Source organism: Nycticebus coucang, chromosome 2 (genome assembly GCF_027406575.1).
Source record: "Nycticebus coucang isolate mNycCou1 chromosome 2, mNycCou1.pri, whole genome shotgun sequence".
Lineage (NCBI taxonomy): Eukaryota > Metazoa > Chordata > Mammalia > Primates > Lorisidae > Nycticebus > Nycticebus coucang.
The window spans coordinates 122,106,544-122,125,424 of NC_069781.1; the positions used below are offsets into that span (position 1 = coordinate 122,106,544).

Consider the following 18,881-nt stretch of genomic DNA (forward strand, 5'->3'; position numbering starts at 1 on the left):
TATGTAAAAGAGACAGACTAGGAATATAAACATAAAATACCCATGCCTCAGATCACTCATCTCTTTCCACACCAGACCACAAAGCCATCTTATGCCTGGACTATCACAATGGCAGCCTGACACCCATGCTCCCAGAATGGTCTCTTAAAAACATAAACTGAGAAGGTATTTTCAACCAGGGATGCCAAGGCCCTGCCTCTCCAGGTCTCAGCTCTGGCTCCATCTTTCTCCCAATATTCCCCTGGGTCCTCCCCATCCTGCAGGTCACAAGGGCCCTGCAGGTTCTGTACTTCCTCAGGGTATCTGTATTTCCTGTTCATTCTTCCTAGAACATTTTCCCTTGTTATAGCTAGTGTCTTTTTATCCTCTGGAAATAGCTTTTTAAGTGCCTATACCTCCAAAAGATTCTGTATCTTAAGACCACTCTACCTGAAATAAGACTGCCCATTATTCTATACAGCAGGTGCCATACTCATTGCTGTTACAGTCTCTATAACAGTCTGTTACTTATTGTCTGTCTTTAAGCAGTGACGGGATAAAGATTATACCTCTTGAACTTAGCACTATGCCTGGCATGGAAAGAGTACTTAAGGTTTCTCCATATATTCTCACCGTTAACTGTCTTCTCCATCTCCAAAGCAAAAAACTAACACCAAATATCCCTATCTCATTCAAACCAAAAACAGGACTCTCAAATGTTTATTTGTAACAAATGACTATTATCCAAGAAGTGAAGTTTTATCTACTTTGAATCTTTCCTTATCAGGCAGTATGGTACAAGTAAAAGAATACAAACACCTTTATTATTGACAGCTATGACCTTGTGGGAAAAACACACACACACACCTTTGTCACTTCACACTTCCCACCATGCAAACCTTCATATTCTTCATTTGGAAATGGGGTACAAAGTCACTGCCTGAAAAGTCAGTCTCAAAAGCAGCAGCATATAGGAAGTGCATCGTTAAGACTAGCCAGGAACGCTATGTTCATTTAGCTATACTTTCTCATGAAGGGTCTCAGGCCCAGCCAGTGTAGAATACCACATGTTTCAGCATTATTTTTAAATGTACGATATCTCTTGTGATAGTCAGACTGAGATTTTCTTTCTCCTCACGCCTTCCCTCCTCCTTAAAATCATAAAACATCATGCAAATAAAAATTTTTAAAGCTAGGCTCTCCTAAACAGATTATATGAGGACAAAAAATTTAAAAGATCATTGTGATCCCATAAGGAAATCACATGTCAGAGAAACCAAAATGAATAATACCTTGGAACAAGTTCAAAACACCAAGTTACCAACGGCCGTCAACCCAGGTGCAGCAAATCAACCATCCCCCACCAGAGAACATGGAGGGACAAGGACAACAGCACAGTCACAACTTGACGTAGAATGTCACCTACCAGGTATTTCACCAGCTTCTGTGTCTAGCTGCCTAGCTCCCTACTTCAGCCTTACTTAACCAAAGAAAGAAATTAGGGAGTCTGAAGTAATAAAGTGGACTGAGGTGGTGCCCGTATCTCAGTGGGTAGGGTGCTGGCCACATACAGAGGCTGGCGGGTTCGAACCCAGCCGGGGCCTGCCAAAACAACAACTGCAACAAAAAAATAGCTGGGTGTTATGGTGAGTGTCTGTATTCCCAACTACTTGGGAGGCTAAGGCAAGAGAATCGCTTAAGGCCTAGAGTTTGAGGTTGGTATGAGCTGTGATACCATAGCACTCTACTGAGGCCAACATACTGAAACTCTGTCTCCAAAAATCAATCAATAAATAAATAAAGCGAACAGATAAATAAAAAACGGCCTTAACCAGAGCTACATATTACATGTTTGCCTAAAACATCCCCCCACACCCTCAAAAATTCAGATATTGAAGTTCTTTTGTTATCCGTGAAACAGTTGGTTTGCTTCCAATTTCCCCTGCCTTTACCAGAAAATTGCTAAATTTCCAAAAGGTGCTCCTTGAGTCGTCCAGCATTCCCAGACTCCTATCTTACTGGCTGGAGAAGTCTTCACTAATTTTAGATTCAAGGATGACTTTTGTGAGCAATTAGCTGTCCGGAGTCTCCGCCCCCATCCTGCTTAGACATCCAGCATCACTAGTGCTCTCTGAGAAAACAAACACACCTATCAACAGAATCAGAAGCTATATCTGAAAAGTAGTCAGACAAACCAAACCAAACCAAACCAAAAAGTCAGTTTTGCCACCTTAATAAATAGGCTGACTGGAGACCCTTCCAAAAGAAAAAAATATTGTTTTCCTTTCCCCTACAGAATTCATATGAGACCGTAGCAGGATAACAGAAAAACAAGACTCAGACAAAAGACAGACTAAGAAAGGAAGAAAGACTGACAGAGAAAGAGATCTAGAAAGACAGGGGTGGGACCCACAGGGATGACAGAGACGGAAGGACAGACACCCCAGGAAAGAGCAGCTCTGAAAGTGAATTTCTCCCTCTGAGATTTTCAAGAATCTGAGGTTCTCCTGATTTGGGGAATCTATCTTAAAGCAAGCAAAATTACATTTCAACAGTAAGCGGCTCGATGCTGATCCTCAAGCACGCAGTTTCTGTTCAGATACCCTCCCGTGAACCTTATAATCACCCCTCAGCCTGATATCCTCCACAGTTTGCACAGATTTCTCAGCCTCTCTCCAAATATGGGAAGGCCACGGACATAGCTACTAGATTCAGAGAAAGAAAATAGAACCCCTGAGGTGTGCCCCCTTACCTTCAGCAACACCACGTCCACAGTCCTGTCCACCCTGGAGATGTCACACAGGCTGTAGCGCCTCTTGTGCCGCTCATACATTTTGCCCAAGTGCAGACAAGACAATATGCAGGAAGTATATCCACTGCTAACTCGGGACCAGAGTGCTCACACAGCCCAGAGATCCAGATCGCTCACAGTGAGCTGGAGATGTCTGCACTCCAGACTCTGCTCTATGTAAAACCCTCACAGGGTCCAAAACAAAAATGAAATGAATCCAACAGAAACCTAGCAGAATCAAATTCCTTGAACTGCTTGAGGACTTTCTGGCAACTTCAGATCGCGGGAACAATGAAGTTAGAATTCATAATATCAACACTAAATGCCTCCTGATGTTGCACTTTGTGTAGATCTTGATTGAAAGAGAAGCACACACCGTTTCCATCTCTGGGGAAAACTCCAATAAAGAAATTAAGAATGAACCGGCTAAGCATAATGGTCGACAAATGGGAAAAAAACCCAAAGTTGGCAATAAAAATCCAGTATGTACTTTGCCAGAAAAGAGAAAGGGAAAAAAAGAAAAAGGAAAAAAAAAAAAAAAGGGGAAGATGATTCTTTTAAAAAGTTAACATGAAAAAATTCATTAAATTCTGTTCTTGCTTAAAACAAAAATAAAGTCAAAACCAAATTTTTCCTTTAAGGAAAAAAAATAGAGGCTGAGAGATGCTTTTCAAAGTCAAAAGTCCATAGAGTCTGTCTCTGCTCACCAGCCAGTAAGGCTTGGCTTTGATTTAAGTTGAAAATATCTAAGGACAGCAGAGTTGGGGGGGGGGGGGGGGGACGGGAGGGTGGAACACTTCCCCTGCTCTCCTCCCTCTCCCCCTCCCTCTCTGACAGCCCTTCCCTAGCCCAGTCTCCTCCCCCATTTTCCTTCTCTCTCAAGAACGTCACTACTTGCCCTTTTAGCTCAGCACCCGCAGCCTTGGAGATTTGAAAACCCAACTGCCATGGTGGGAACATGATTCATCTACAGATGAAGGAGAGAAAAACAAGGCTTCCTTTTCCAACCCGCAGCTTCCTCCTCCTCCTCCCCCGACTAACCCTATGAAAAAGGCTCTGTCAGACACTGCAAGATGCAACTCAGTCCTCTAATGTCAGAGCGATATGCTAACAAGGGAAGGGGGTGTCATTCTAAACATCCACAAGCATGTACAACACTTACCTATTCCATGAAGTACAGAAAATTGAAACCACCCAAAACATACACTGCACCTCCCTGCCAAAAATGCAAAGCAGTGATTTAATATGAGAAAAATGTCAGCCAAATATTGCAGAGTTGTTTCCCGGATCCAGAAGTGGCTACAAAAGTGTCTGACAAGGGTTAAAAAATCATCAAGGACGGGGGATAAGGACAGAAGGTGTTTAAAGAAAATTAGAAAGAGAGCAGACAGAGGGCTGGGACTTCCTCAGTGTTTTCCCTCACACTGGCAGGGCCCTGTGTGTGGCTCTGTTAAGTCATTTGCCAGTTTTTGTTTGGAGAGTTTTTTTGAGACAGAGTCTCACTTTGTCACTCTCAGCAGAGTGCCGTGGTGTCATAGCTCACAGCAACCTCATACTCTTGGGCTCAAGCAATCCTCTTGCCTCAGCTTTCCACGCAGCTGAGACTATAGGTGCCTGCCACAATGCCCGGCTATTTTTAGAGACAGGTCTTGCTCTTGCTCAGGCAGGTCCGAACCCGTGAGCTCAGGTAATCCACCCACCTTGGCTTCCCATAGAGCTGGGATTATAGGAGTGAGCATTTGCCAGTTTTCTTACTGTGCCAGACCCTCCCAGCCTCCACCCAGCTAACCTTCTCAGGGGCAGGCCTATTTGAGGATGCATTCATTCTCTTGCTTCAAACATGCTCTCACTTAGATCATAAACAGTTCAGGAGGGAAGAGGAAGAACTGAGGGAAGCAAAAAGCAAGATGGAAATGGAGAAAGAAAAAGGATTTCCAGGAGCTGGTGACACTTCTCTTATGTTGGCCAGAGTCGTCCTTAGCTAGACCCAGAGAGTGTGACAGCATGGGTTCAAATACCACAACAGAAAGGAAGAAAAGAAATTTAGTATCTATTTAACGGTTCTATCAATGTTGAGGTGAGTTTTCAGCAGCTACAGAAAGGAGCATACAAGTTCTGAAAGGCCACCATTTCCTCAGGCCAGGCATTCAAGTTGCTAACCAGCTGAAAGGAGAGGAACTCAGCAAATCCCGCTAAGCAGGCATTTTCCCCATCTGTGTGTCAGCACACCACAGCTCCAGCTGTGACCAGCTCACAGCCTTTACCCCCAATCCCTTGCTGTTGATCCTACGCACAACGGTGGTCAAACTGGCCCCTCCCCAAGCCCCAGCGAGCCTTGATGGCATCATGTGACCGTTATGTACAGTGACACAGATATTACTTTTCATTAGAGATGATGCTAGAAACGGGACGATTAGACAGATTTTAATGTTGTAAATAAAATTCTTCTTCAGGCTGACCAAAAGCATGGGAACCTGGCCAGGGATTTATAAATATTTTCAAACAATGTAGTCTAGGGCAGCAATAGAAAGATCCTTTAGGCTTCAGTGTATAGAAAAACTGATAATTTATCTTTTTGATATCGATTTTCACCAACTATAATTCAGAACTTCCCTTCTCCTCATCCAAATACAAAAGCTGCCTCCCCTCTGTCCTCATTATGGTTTATTCCTCACGGCCACTCCCTTCTGTTTTAATTAGAGTCAAATGTTTCCTGCTTTCAAGGTTCCCAGGCATCTATCTCTCTAGGGATCACAGATGCTTTAGTCACCATTAAAGCCCTTCTACCCGAACCCTAACTGGTGACTAAAAGTAGATCATATGTATCAATTTAACAGCTATTTTGTGCCTTGCAGTTGAAGCAAACAGAAGAATTAAGTTCTCTGTCCTCAGAAAGTTTATATAATTAGAGAGAAATCTGTTTCAAAATAATACAATTTCCTAAGACAGCCCAGATCACTGTTTGAGACCTATAACTTTTTTTTTTTTAACCTGCTTGTTTCTGGCTATCTGCTGGCTTTGTGCTACAAGCCGAAAACCTAGGCTTTCTCCTCTCATATTCTGTTTCTTCTTGAAAAACAAATGCCCTGGGTGGGGGAACAAAGTGTTCTGCTTTCCCTTCTGGCTCTGCTCAGCACTCCCTCACAGAAGACAGAATCTGCAGTCTTGTGCTTTTGCAGCTGATGTGACAATTCCAAGTTTTTATCAGAAACATGTGGAACCACTGAACAGTTATTCTGTTGGAATTTTGAAACACAGCAACCAATCACTTCATACCTAAAACACAACTGGGAGTTACAAATGTAAAGGAGGTTTGAATGTATTTCTCCTTTCCTTTGTTTTTGGGAAAATGTTGTAAAATTTGTTTGTCGTCAACACTATAATTATAGTTATTTACAATATTAATAGTGTATCGCCTCCTTCTATCTACCTCCTCCATTTTACCCTCCATCTATAACTGGTCCCAAATTCTTCAACAGAAGCAACCAGTACTTTTTGTCTATCTCATGCCACAGATCCAACAGACATTCTTAAAGATTCCAGAAAATGAGGTATAAAAATATTTCAAACATTTTGATTTAGCTATAGCACTTCTGTTTGCCAAATTAAATTTCTCTCATTTACTAGATCACCTTATTTAAGCATTCTTATGGCTAAAACTGCCTGGTTGTTTTAGTTGCAGTTAGGGCAGAGCTCCCATCAAGTTCCACAGCAATTTCTGAATTGACGCTATCTGGTGGGTATGCTGAAGACCCAAACAGAATGCCAGAAGCAAGTAAGGGGGCCTGGGAGGGTGGTCCCAAGTGAACATACAGCAGCAGCATGTGACTGACTTGACACTAGTTTAACAAGCCACAAACCATCAATTTAGTCTCTGTTGGAGAAACAAGGTACGTTAGCAAAAATCCAGGGTTCTTTCTTTCCTCCCTGTGATACTATCTCTCTGAGATGTATTAGTTTGACTCCCTGGGCCTAGATTTCCAGACTGGAAAAATGAGAGAGATTTCACACTGGATTACATTCGAAGTCCCTTTTTGCTCTAATATTATATATATATTGTCAGTCTGAGACTAAGCAATCTTACCACTCGCCACATAGCTCACAAATGTGGGTGATTTCAGAGGACAAAGAAAAGGGAATTGAGACATTCTCTCAAACCCTGCTGTAGAAAACACACTGTAGAAAACATAACTTGTGCAACATAATGCGACCTTCTATCTTCACAGGAAATGAGAAGGAAGGGTTTACCACAGTCAATGATTTTCATTAATCTATGATTTCATTAACTTAAAAATAGTGAGTCATCTGGAGTTACACATTTGTTGGTAGCAAAATTTACTAGAACATAGATAAAACATTTAGGCAACTCCAGACTGGAGTTCTGCTAAAAATAATAGATTTCTTCCAATAAAACAGATGAGTATTTGAGAGGTGAAGAAGAAAATTATTTTATAATGACTGCAAAGGCATTGCCCTTGTCTGTCTAGGATTTCATTTGTAATTTCCATTTAGGTGTTTAAGTGCTATGAGTCCAGGGAAGGGAGGTTTACCGTTCCCTCCTAGCATTTCCTGAAACAGAGTCAAAGGTTCAATGAGAGAAAAAGGGTAAAGGAGATGAGAAGCCAAAGGGCCGTCCACCAGCGATTCCCTTCACGTGAGCAACAAGCAGGAGCCAACAGCTCCATTCCTTCACTGGCCTACTTTGCCTGTGCAAAAAGACACCTTCACAGGATCTCACTGGCAGCAACAACTGAAACAACAACAAAAATTAATACGGAAGAATATAAGGAAAAACAATTCTCATCACAAATGCAGGCTCTTTATAGAAAATAAGTCCCATGGAACAAGCTCTCGAATGTTAAATTTTCAACAGCTTCATGAAATAAAAGGAGGAAGGAGGGAAGACAGGGAAATGGCACAATGATAATTTCAGTTAGAAAAATAGTAATGAGATAATTTATTCTCTAGGACAGGTCCTCTGGAGCAAGATTTATTAGCAACAACATTTTACTGAATATCTCCTGTTTGCCAGATGCTTCCACGTGTACAGTTTCATTTATTCCTCAAAAGATTAGCTATAAGGTGAATTTTGCCATCTACAGATGAGGTAAAGCAGCCCTCAAAATTTAAATCAGTTATACAATGCTACATAGCCATTTAAACATCTTTGCGTTTGACTCTGTAAATCTTTCCTTTCACAACATCTTATTTTGCCACTTGAGAAATCCCCCAAATTAAAAGAAACAGAATTTGAAAAAAGAAAAAATTCATTACTTATCATCAATATTCTTATATATGGTGTTACATAAACGCCAAAGCGCAGAAAGATTCTATGTTTTGAATAAAAATGCCAAGTGATTCATGATTTTAGAAAGCACAGGTATGAAGTGTTATCACATTAAAGTGACTCTCAACATTTTAATACTTCACATTCCAGTTTTTGAAAAGTTTTTCTCTACAGTAATATTTTACAAAAATCAGAAAGAACACACCAAGTTCTCTGAACACTGCTAACTGTCACCCAGGTCTTCTGTAAGATGAACATGAGTTCATCCCTTTGGAACAAACATCAGTTGTCTCTTACGACAGCATTTCCAGTATCTGTAGATGGGAACTGAGACATTCTCTCAAAACCTGCTGTAGAAAGCGGCCACCACTCACCACTCAGCTCCTCTTCTGAATCTCCATTCCCACAAATGGCAACAGGGCAGCTGAGTGGTGTCTACTCAGTGTCCTTGTGATGTGGATGCCCCAAACAAAACGCTCTGAAATGGTGGACAGTGGCACGTTTAAGATCATATATGTTCTCTTAACACAAACGCCAAGTTGCTGGAAGGACAGGCTTATGGTAGACTAAGCTCACGTCTGCCTCTTTTTTTCAGTTTGATATCAGGCCTTCTTCATGTTATAATCTGTTACTTTGTTTTAAAACAGACTTTAGGCTTGGGGCCTGTAGCTCAGCGGCTAGCGCACGAACCACATACACCGGAGCTGGCGGGTTTGAATCCAACCCAGGTCTGTCAAACAACAGGCAACTACAACCAAGAAATAGCCAGGTGTTGCGGCAGACGTCTGTAGTCCCAGTTACTTGGGAGGCTGAGGCAACAGAATTGCTTAAACCCAAGAGTTTGAGGTTGCTGTGAGTTGTGACACCACAGCACCCTACCGAGGGTGACATAATGAGACTCTGTCTCAAAAAAATAAATAAATAAATAAACCAAAAAACAAAACCCACTTTATATTTTTCTCTGCTGGAGTTTCCATTTCTTTAAGATTATCCTTTTAGCCTAAAAAGAGTAATGGTGAATCTAAATTCTGAAAAAACAACTGTTTCTCCAAACTCCATGTGACTTACAAACCTGAAGAGCAAAGCTTGCAGTGGAACCCAGAGGTATTATGCCACTGAAAGCCCCCTAGAAGGACAGCTGTCCATCAGTCAGCAAATCCCGAATCACATTTTCTATTTTCTAAATCAGAGGTCCTCAAACTGCAGCCCGCGAGCCACATGAGGCAGTGTGATTGTATTTGTTCCCGTTTTGTTTTTTTACTTCAAAATAAGGTAGGTGCAGCGTGCATAGGAGTTTGTTCATAGTTTGTTTTTTTTTTTTAAACTATAGTCCGGCCCTCCAACAGTCTGAGGGACAGTGAATTGGCCCCCTGTTGAAAAAGTTTGAGGATACCTGTTATAAACAATACAGAACAATCAGTAAAACTTCTTGCTGAAATTAACCCATCCAGCCTGTCCAGCAGTCCTAGTAAAAGGGAAATGAGACATTATTCACACAGTATACAGCTGGAGAACCATTTCTCTATGTGGATTGCAATCAAATCCCAAAGACTGTTCTATCTGATCAAGTACACGCCATATTTACTGTTATCTTTGAATCTTCCAGCAACATTTCTTTTTAGCTTGACCACAAAAGCATGACATAAGACAGTCCATTACTAACGAAAACTAAAACGAGAGCCAACTTTTTCTTCATAAAGGTACAACAATATAGGAATTTCTTCTCACGTGTAGAAATCTTAGTACCTTCATGAAGTTTATAAGTGCAAACTTCTGAGTAAAATTACTATAAATAACAGCCCTTTCCTTAAGGCATTAATGGTAAGAAGGATATGCTCTCACACATCTCCTTCATCTTAAACATGCTAGCTACTACCAGTCAGCTCAAATGAATTCACATCCTTTTGCTATTTTTCCCACGCAAAGAGTTTGTATATATATTTATATTTACAAGTGCAAAAAAGCATAGGAAGTTAGAAGATAAGACTTTTGGTCAAATATTCTATTTCAAATGGTAATCTAGATCTTGAAAAATAGTTTTTTACTTATCACTTAATTTTTAAACAGCTCTTAGGTACAATTTACATAATAAACTGCATATATTTAAAGTATTCAAAATATTTTATAAAAATTTTATTTTTCAAATTGCATTTTCAAATTTTCCTAAAGAATGTGGCCTTAAAATATATTAGCATTTTTAAAATCTAGAGTACCAAGAACACTAAACTTGGCAAATTGAATAATATAATTTAAACAACCAAGAAATTTCACAAGGAAAATTCATAATATTGTTGTGACTGTGTATTACAAACTCTACACATCACTATTCTAAATCTTCAGCAAGTATTTATTGAACATCTTAGGTAATTACAACTGTGTGTGAAAAGTGTTAGAAGAATCACAGGATACGGTAAGATGTATGAAGATGTAACATACTTTTAACAACCAGCAAAGGCCTTCTGAGAAGGAATTACATGTTGCAGAGGCAGGAGAAAAGGAGTCAGAGGGAAACTGATTACTGATTTGGTGTCTAAGCCCAAATAGAAGACTGTACTCGTGCCCAGGGAAAAGAGAACAGTGACAAAGGATGAGACCTCTAAGGAGCAGAAAAGAAGTCTACTTCACTATAACAGAAAAAGTTAAAGGCTTGTCAGCAGGGGAAAGGCACATCACATCTGCATTTCAAAAATATTTTTTCTGGTGTATGCTCAATAGACAGGAGGGAGTAAGACCAGAGCCTGGGAAATTAGTTATGAAGTGGTTACAGAAAATGGATGAATGAGAAATGATGGTATCTTAAGTTTAGGTGATGATAGTAGAGACTGAAAAAAGAGACTTGAGGCTGGGCAGGTAACTCACACCCATAATCCTAGTACTTTGGGAAGGACAACGCAGGAGGATTACTTGTAGCCAAAAGCTCGAAACCAGTCTCAGCAAAAGCAAGATACTTCCCCATAAAAAAAAAAAAAAAAAATTAGCCAAGAGGCTGGCAGATGCCTATGGTCTCAGCTACTTGGGAGGCCGGAAGATCACTTTACCCCAGGAATTGAAGGCTGCTGTGAGCTATGATTGTGCCACTGCACTCGAACTAGGGCAACAGAGTGAGACCCTGCCTCTTTAAGAAAAGGAAGAGGCTCGGTGCCTGTAGCACAGTGGTTATGGTGCTGGCCACATGCACTGAAGCTGGTGGGTTTGAACCCAGCCAGGGGCCAGCTAAGGAACAACGACAACAGAAAAATAGCCAGGCGTTGTGGCGGACACCTATAGTCCCAGCTACTTGGGAGGCTGAGGCAAGAGAATCTCTTAAGCCCAAGAGTTGGAGGTTGCTGTGAACTATGATGCCACGGCACTTTACCGAGGGCAACAGAGTGAAACTCTGTCTCAAAAAATGAAAAAAGGAAGAAGAAAAAGAAAATGGGGGGAAAAAAGCAATTGAGAGTCCAACGATATTTAGCATTAACAAGATATTAGACAATGGGGCAATTTTGTACCCTGGGCAACTAGCTAAACTGTGGAACAAAGCAGAGCCATGGCAAGCAGTTGGAAAATGTTTATCTGGAACTTGGAAGAATCCTTGGGGTTGGGCCTAAGAATATGAGAATCAACACACACGTGACATCAAGGAAAATAAAGGGGGAAAGTAGTTCAAATAAAGAATGGTAAACAGTGCCAAATGCTGTGAAAAGGTCAAGTGAATAAGAGATCCGAGATCTGGGCAAATATTTCCTAGACCGTGGTGAAGGTAGTTCTGGTACAGTGGTAGAACAGTAAAAAGGTAGACTTAAATATTCTACCACTTCACAGGGGAAAATTTGAGTTTTGTCTGCATACTCAACTCTTTCTAGTTTTCTCAAGACTTTTTCCTTCAGAAAAAATATATTCATAAATCCTTATACAATGATTGCTGTAAGGATTGCTAACCTAATAATAAATATTTCAGACTATAAAAACTTTGAGAAAAAAGCACTGACACAAAAAAGGGACCATCAGCATGGAGTGAGCTTCATGCCACCTGTATGGCGGTCCTTTGGTATATGTATTTTTTCCCCCCAGAAAGAAATTAACTTTTATCCATCTTGAATCAATTTTTGTGAGTGGGGAAAGGTGTGGGTCCAGTTTCAGTCTTTTACATGTAGACATCCAGTTCTCCCAACACCATTTATTGAATAGGGAGTCTTTCCCCCAAGGTATGTTCTTGTTTGGTTTATCAAAGATTAGGTGGTTGTAAAATGTTAGTTTCATTTCTTGGTTTTCAATTCGATTCCAAGTGTCTATGTCTCTGTTTTTGTGCCAGTACCATGCTGTCTTGAGCACTATGGCTTTGTAGTACAGACTAAAATCTGGTATGCTGATGCCCCCAGCTTTATTTTTGTTACAGAGAACTGCCTTAGCTATATGGGGTTTTTTCCAGTTCCATACAAAACGCAGAATCATTTTTTCCAAATCTTGAAAGTACGATGTTGGTATTTTGATAGGAATGGCACTGAATAGGTAGATTGCTTTGGGAAGTATAGACATTTTAACAATGTTGATTCTTCCCATCCATGAGCATGGTATGTTCTTCCATTTGTTAATATCCTCTGCTATTTCCTTTCTGAGGATTTCATAGTTTTCTTTATAGAGGTCCTTCACCTCCTTCATTAGGTATATTCCTAGGTATTTCATTTTCTTTGAGACTATGGTGAAGGGAGTTGTGTCCTTAATTAGCTTCTCATCTTGACTGCTGGCGTGGATGTGGAGAGAAGGGAACACTTTTACACTGCTGGTGGGACTGCAAACTAGTACAACCTTTCTGGAAGGAAGTATGGAGAAACCTCAAAGCACTCAAGCTAGACCTCCCATTTGATCCTGCAATCCCATTACTGGGCATCTACCCAGAAGAAAAGAAACTCTTTTATCATAAGGACACTTGTACTAGACTGTTTATTGCAGCTCAATTTACAATCGCCAAAATGTGGAAACAGCCTAAATGCCCATCAACCCAGGAACGGATTAACAAGCTGTGGTATATGTATACCATGGAATACTATTCAGCCATTAAAAAAAATGGAGACTTTACATCCTTCGTATTAACCTGGATGGACGTGGAAGACATTATTCTTAGTAAAGCATCACAAGAATGGAGAAGCACGAATCCTATGTACTCAATTTTGATATGAGGACAATTAATGACAATTATGGTTATGAGGACAATTAATGACAATTATGGTTATGGGGGGGGAAATAGAAAGAGGGAAGGAGGGAGGTGGGTGGGGCCTTGGTGTGTGTCACACTTTATGGGGGCAAGACATGATTGCAAGAGGGACTTTACCTAACAATTGCAATCAGTGTAACCTGGCTCATTGTACCCTCAATGAATCCCCAACAATAAAAAAAAAAAAAGAAATTTTTATTTGAAAGCCTACATTTCCCCCAAGTATCTTCTAAGGACTCTATGCAATAACCCGCTTAGCCATTGTCCCAATATCAAAATTTCTAAGGGCAAATTATACACTTGCTCTAGGTAATAAATAAGGGTTGTCCTTCACTGATTAAGGGAATACTTTAACTTCGGTAAGTTTAACACAAAATCACACTTTTAAGTTTTTAAGGTTTAACAGATGTGTTTCAAATACATGTTTTATGCAGGAGTCCACAAGCTTTTCATCTCTGAAAAATGACCTAATTTAAGGTTCAAAAATTCCATTCTTCCAAAGAAATACTCAAGTGTTTTCTTCTTTAGCTTCCAACTTTCTAAACTCAACTGTTTGCTCCACGCCACCCCAGACAAACCTGACATGACTGAACTAGTTTGTGTGTTACCAACTTCCCCAAGAGAAAGTTAAAAAGGAGCTCGTCATAAATGTAGACCTCTAATACAGTATCTAACACAAAAGAAGCTTTTAAAAGATCATTTCTTTCCTCATTTGATTAGCTAGCAGTTTAACTTCGTAAAAGCAAAGAAAAATCATTGACAAAGTGTAACACTGGGATTCCTTTTTTACTCAAGATGTTTAACTACTCAAAATGACAATTACATCTTTAAGAAAAAGAATGGAAAACATCAACACAACTGAAAGTGTAGATGCTAAATAAACCACAGATTTTTTTTAAGGGCTCTGTTTAAGGAGCAGGAAGTATCACAAGTGTGGGGAAATCCAGAATTACACAAAAAAAGACAGAAAAAAGAAAATACAGAGAAAAAAATGTCCTTAACTGCAACATTCTTATCAATTATGTTATCAATAGCACCTTGGACTGTAGGAACAAGATCTTGATTGTGATCTGTATCGACTATAGTAAGGAGAAGGTGATCTTCTTCTGTACCGGTAATCATAGTCTTCATATCTGTCATACCCACGATCATATCCTCTGTCATAGTAAGAATCTCGACGTCTGCCACCACCTCCACCACTATGAGTTGGTCTGCCCACGTAGATGCCAGGTGTAAGTGTACGCGCTCTCTTGGTGATAGAATAATCCACACGAATTCTTCTGCCATCCAGTTCCATTCCATTTGCCCTTTCCATAGCCTCTTTTGAATCATCTATTCTCTCAAAATACACAAAAGCAAATCTTCGAGATCGCCCGGTTCACTGATCATAAACCGCATTGACACCACTTAAGTGTCCATATCAAGAAAACACTTCACGAAGATCTCTCCTCTGTTGTATACAAACTGAGGCCAAATACTCCAAGACATGTCTTCGGATCTGGATTTGCCCCACTGCCTGTATGTCTTCTCCGGTTAGACATTAGAAAATGAATTCGGCTCCTTCACCGCGGGTATTCTGGAGTGTATGACCTACTCCGAGATCGTCTCCTGTGAAGAGTGAGAGTGGGATCTGGACCGAGTGTATCGTCTATGAGAATGCCTCCCTGACCTGGATTTTGATCTTGATCGAGAATGGGATTTAGAGTGTTTCGAAACCCTTGATGGACTACAAGATCCTGACCTGCTCTCTGATTTTACACGAGCAGGAGTTCCTGTTGGAGATTTTGACTGAGAGTGAGACTCTTTTACTCTTATTTGTAGGGTCAGGCATCTCAGGTTAAACTCCAAGTTTCCTCTTCCTCAAAAACACTTACTAAAAAGGCAGCCAACGTTCTATTACTGAGTTTCACCTTGGGTTACTTATAACAGAATTTAGACAATTATATTTCCTTTCCTTAAGTTCTTTTTAGTTCTGCCCTCGAAGTTGTTCTCCTCTAGATCACTCATGTCGGCCAGGCGCTCCCCCAGAACTAAATAAGAGACGAGTCTCAGCTCGAGGGCCGATGCCTAATCAACCCGCTGACTGGACCGTGGGGAGGAGAAAGAATCGGCAACACGGCTGCTCCCACTTCACTCCCACTTGGTCGCAGGCTCTGGCAAAATGGTATATGTACTTTTGATTCTGTCCGAAATCCCGCCACAGAAGCCAAAAGAGAATGTTTGAGTACACACTATCTTGGTCAGGAATATGGACAAAGGCTTCTAATAGCTGGAGGAGGGAGCGGGCTGGACAAAAAAGAAAAGAGTCAACAAATGAGGAAAGCTCCCTTTTCATATGATCAGCTATGGAAGTCAGAATAAACTTTCTTCCGTAAAACAAAGGCAGTGAGGTAAAAGGAAATAATGCTGACATTTACTGACTAGAATTCCCTAAAAGGATTATGTCACCACCAGCGCGTCATGGTCAATTAATAGCAAACTGATGAATATTAGCTAAACTTATTTATCTATTCAGCAAACGTTTAAGTGTCTCCTATAGGTAAGCTGCTCTGTACGGTGTTATGAGAGATTTAAAAATGCATAAATCATTTGTGGGTCCTGAAGGAAAACAGAGCAGGGCAATTGCATAAAATACGTTCGTCAGACAGCATGGGTAGGTAGTACAGATGTAAAGCAGAATTCTGGCAGAAGGAATGGGAATTTCTGGCTTAAGTGATTAGAAAAAAAAGTTTCATAAAGGTGATGATTTACAATAAAGAAACGGGATAGAGGAGGTAGGCATTGCGTATGAGGAACGTAGATGAAGGTACAAAAGTGAGTGAATGCCATGTATAGCAGAGGACAGCAAGATATCTGGTTACAAGCATCAGATTCGTGTAATGGAATGCTATGACTTTAGGCTGGAAAAGCATTCACATGATATACAAACGGAACCTTCATATGATCCAGCAATCCTACTACTAGGTATTTATCCAAAAGAAGTGAAGACAGTATGGTGAAAACATATCCGTACTTTCATGTTTATTACACCACTATACATAATAGTCAAGATACAAGGCCAGGCATGGTGGCTCATGCCTATAATCCCAGCTACTCGGGAAGCTGAGGCAAAAGAATTGCTTGAGTCCAGGAATCTGAGGTTGCTGTAAGCTATGACACCACCATACTCTACCCAGGGCGACAAACTGAGACTGTCTCAAAAAAAAAAAAAAAAAGTCAAGATACGGACATTTAAGTTGATCCATCAATAGATGGATGGATAAAGAAAGTGTGTTATAAATTGCAATCAGTGTAACCTGGCTTATTGTACCCTCAATGAATCCCCAACAATAAAAAATTAAAAAAAAAAGAAAGTGTTAATAGTCACACAATGGAGTACTATGCAGCCATAAAAAGAATGAAATCCTGTTATGTATGGCAATGTGCATAGGCCTGGTAGACATCACATTAAGTGAAATAAGCCAGGTACAGAACACAAATACCACATGATCTCACTCATAAGTGGAATCTTTTTTAGACAGTCTGGCTGTTGCCCTGGGTAGAATGTCACGTCATCACAGCTCATAGCAACCGAAAACTCTTGGGTTCAAGCAATCTTCTTGCCTCAGTCTCTGGAGTAGCTGAGACTATTGGCATCCACCATTAACACCCAGTTTTTCCATTTTTAGTAGAGACTGGGTCTCACTCATGCTCAGGTCTCAAACTCATGAACTCAAGCAATCTACCCACCCTGCCTCCCAGAGTGCTAGGATTACAGATGTGAGGCACCACGCATGGCCTATAAGTGGAATCTAAAATAGTTGATCTCAAGGAAGTAGAGAGTAGAATAGTGGTTATCAGTGGCTAGGAAGGTTAGGAAGCAGGGAGGATGAGCAGAGATTGGTCAATGAGTAGAGTTAGACAGAAGGAATAAATTCTAGTGTTCCATCACACAGCTGGGTGTCTAAAGTTAACAATAATATGTTATACATATCAAAATAGAAGAGAGGACTTTGAATGCTCTCACCAAAAAGAAATAATAAATGGGCTGGGCACAGTGGCTCAAGCCTATAATCCTAGCACTCTGGGAGGCTGAGGCGGGGTGGGGTGGGGGGGATGGCTTGAGCTCATGAATTCAAAACCAGCCTGAGCAAAATCAAGACACCTGTCTCTACTAAAATAATAATGATAATAATAAATGCTTCAGGTGATAGATATACTAATGCCCCTAACTCAATCACTACACATAAATATATAGAAACATCATGCTACACCCCATAACCTGAACAACTGTGTGTTAATTTAAAATTTTTTTAATTTTTAAAAAGCATATGATGTCGTATGAGTTACAGGCACAGTGTCTCCCACCTGTAATTCTAGCACTATGGAAGGGTGAGGCAGGTGGACTGCTTGAGCTCGGAAGTTCAAGATCAGGATGATCAAGAGTGAGACCCTATCTCTACTAAAAATAGAAAAGCTGGGGCTAGAGGATTGCTTGAGCCCAAGAGTTGGAGGTTTCTGCGAGCTATGATGACCCCAGGGTGACAGCTTAAGACTCTGTCTAAAAAAAAAAAAAAAAGAAAAAGTTTAAACTCTATTCAGGGGCAAATGGGAAAAAATGAAGATGACTGAGCACAAAAGTGGTATGATTTGTATTGTCATTTAGGAAGGTGGAATAAAAGTCTTTAGCTTCACCCAGTATACTCTCCCCTGTCTCGATTTTATATTGCTTTATAAACCTTATCCAATTTCATATTCTACTATTCCTTAAGACATGTATACGGTTGGTGTTTAAAAGTTCCACTTGCTCACCACAAACATTAGTAATTAGACCTCATCAAAAAACGAGGCCTACAGCCAGGCGCAATGATTCACCTGAGCTCAGGAGTTTGAGATCAGACTCAGATTTTTAAAGCAAGACCCTACCACTATTTTTTTTTTTTTTTTTTTGCTAATACTACTTTTTTAAGGTATCTACTTCCTCCCTTTTAAAGTAGATACTTAAAAAAAAAAAAAAAAAAAAAACAGAAGAACTAGCTGGGTGTTGTGGTGGGTACCTGTAGTCCCAGCTACACAGGAGGCTGAGGCAGAAGGATCACTTCAACCCAAGAGTTTGAAGTTATTTGAGAAATGGTGATGCCACAGCACTCAACGTAGGCCAACAGAGTGAGACTTTTTTCTTTTTTTTTTAGAAGCCAATTAGAAATTAATCAGTAAATGGGTAACTCTATCTACCTTGAACACTTTTTTTAAAACAAAACATTTTAAAACCACTGTATTATGATTGATGCATAAAAAGTTGTATATATTTAAAGAATAGAATTTGATGAGTCTGAAAGACTGAATGCTTTTTTTTTCTTTTTTTTTGAGAGAGAGACAGAGACTCACTATGTTGCCCTCGGTTGAGTGCCGTGCTATAACAGCTCACAGCAACCTCAAACTCTTGGGCTTAAGCGATTCTCTTGCCTCAGCCACCCAAGTAACTGGGACTGCAGGCACCTGCCACAACATTGGACTATTTTTTGTTGCATTTATCATAGTTGTTTTAACTGGCCTGGGCTGGGTTAGAACCCACCAACCTAGGTATATGTGGCTGGCACCGTAACCACTGTGCTACGGGTGCTGAGCCAAGACTGAATGCTTTTTAAAAA

General features: G+C 40.4%; 1 protein-coding gene and 1 pseudogene across 11 annotated transcripts in view; both read right to left on the bottom strand.

Annotated features, from left to right (window-relative positions):
- The window catches only part of AKAP13 (A-kinase anchoring protein 13), a 317,276-nt gene that overhangs the window by 117,026 nt on the left and 181,369 nt on the right, over positions 1-18,881 (bottom strand). The window contains exon 1 of one of the 11 annotated variants that reach the window (XM_053581742.1): positions 2,732-3,148. The exons of the other annotated variants lie outside the window; for them this stretch is intronic. Coding sequence (XP_053437717.1) covers positions 2,732-2,812 — 81 coding nt within the window. The 5' untranslated portion in view covers positions 2,813-3,148. Of the gene's footprint in view, positions 1-2,731; positions 3,149-18,881 lie in introns of those variants that run through there. 11 annotated transcript variants of the gene reach the window in all.
- On the bottom strand, positions 13,463-15,088 carry LOC128579703 (transformer-2 protein homolog alpha-like; annotated as a pseudogene).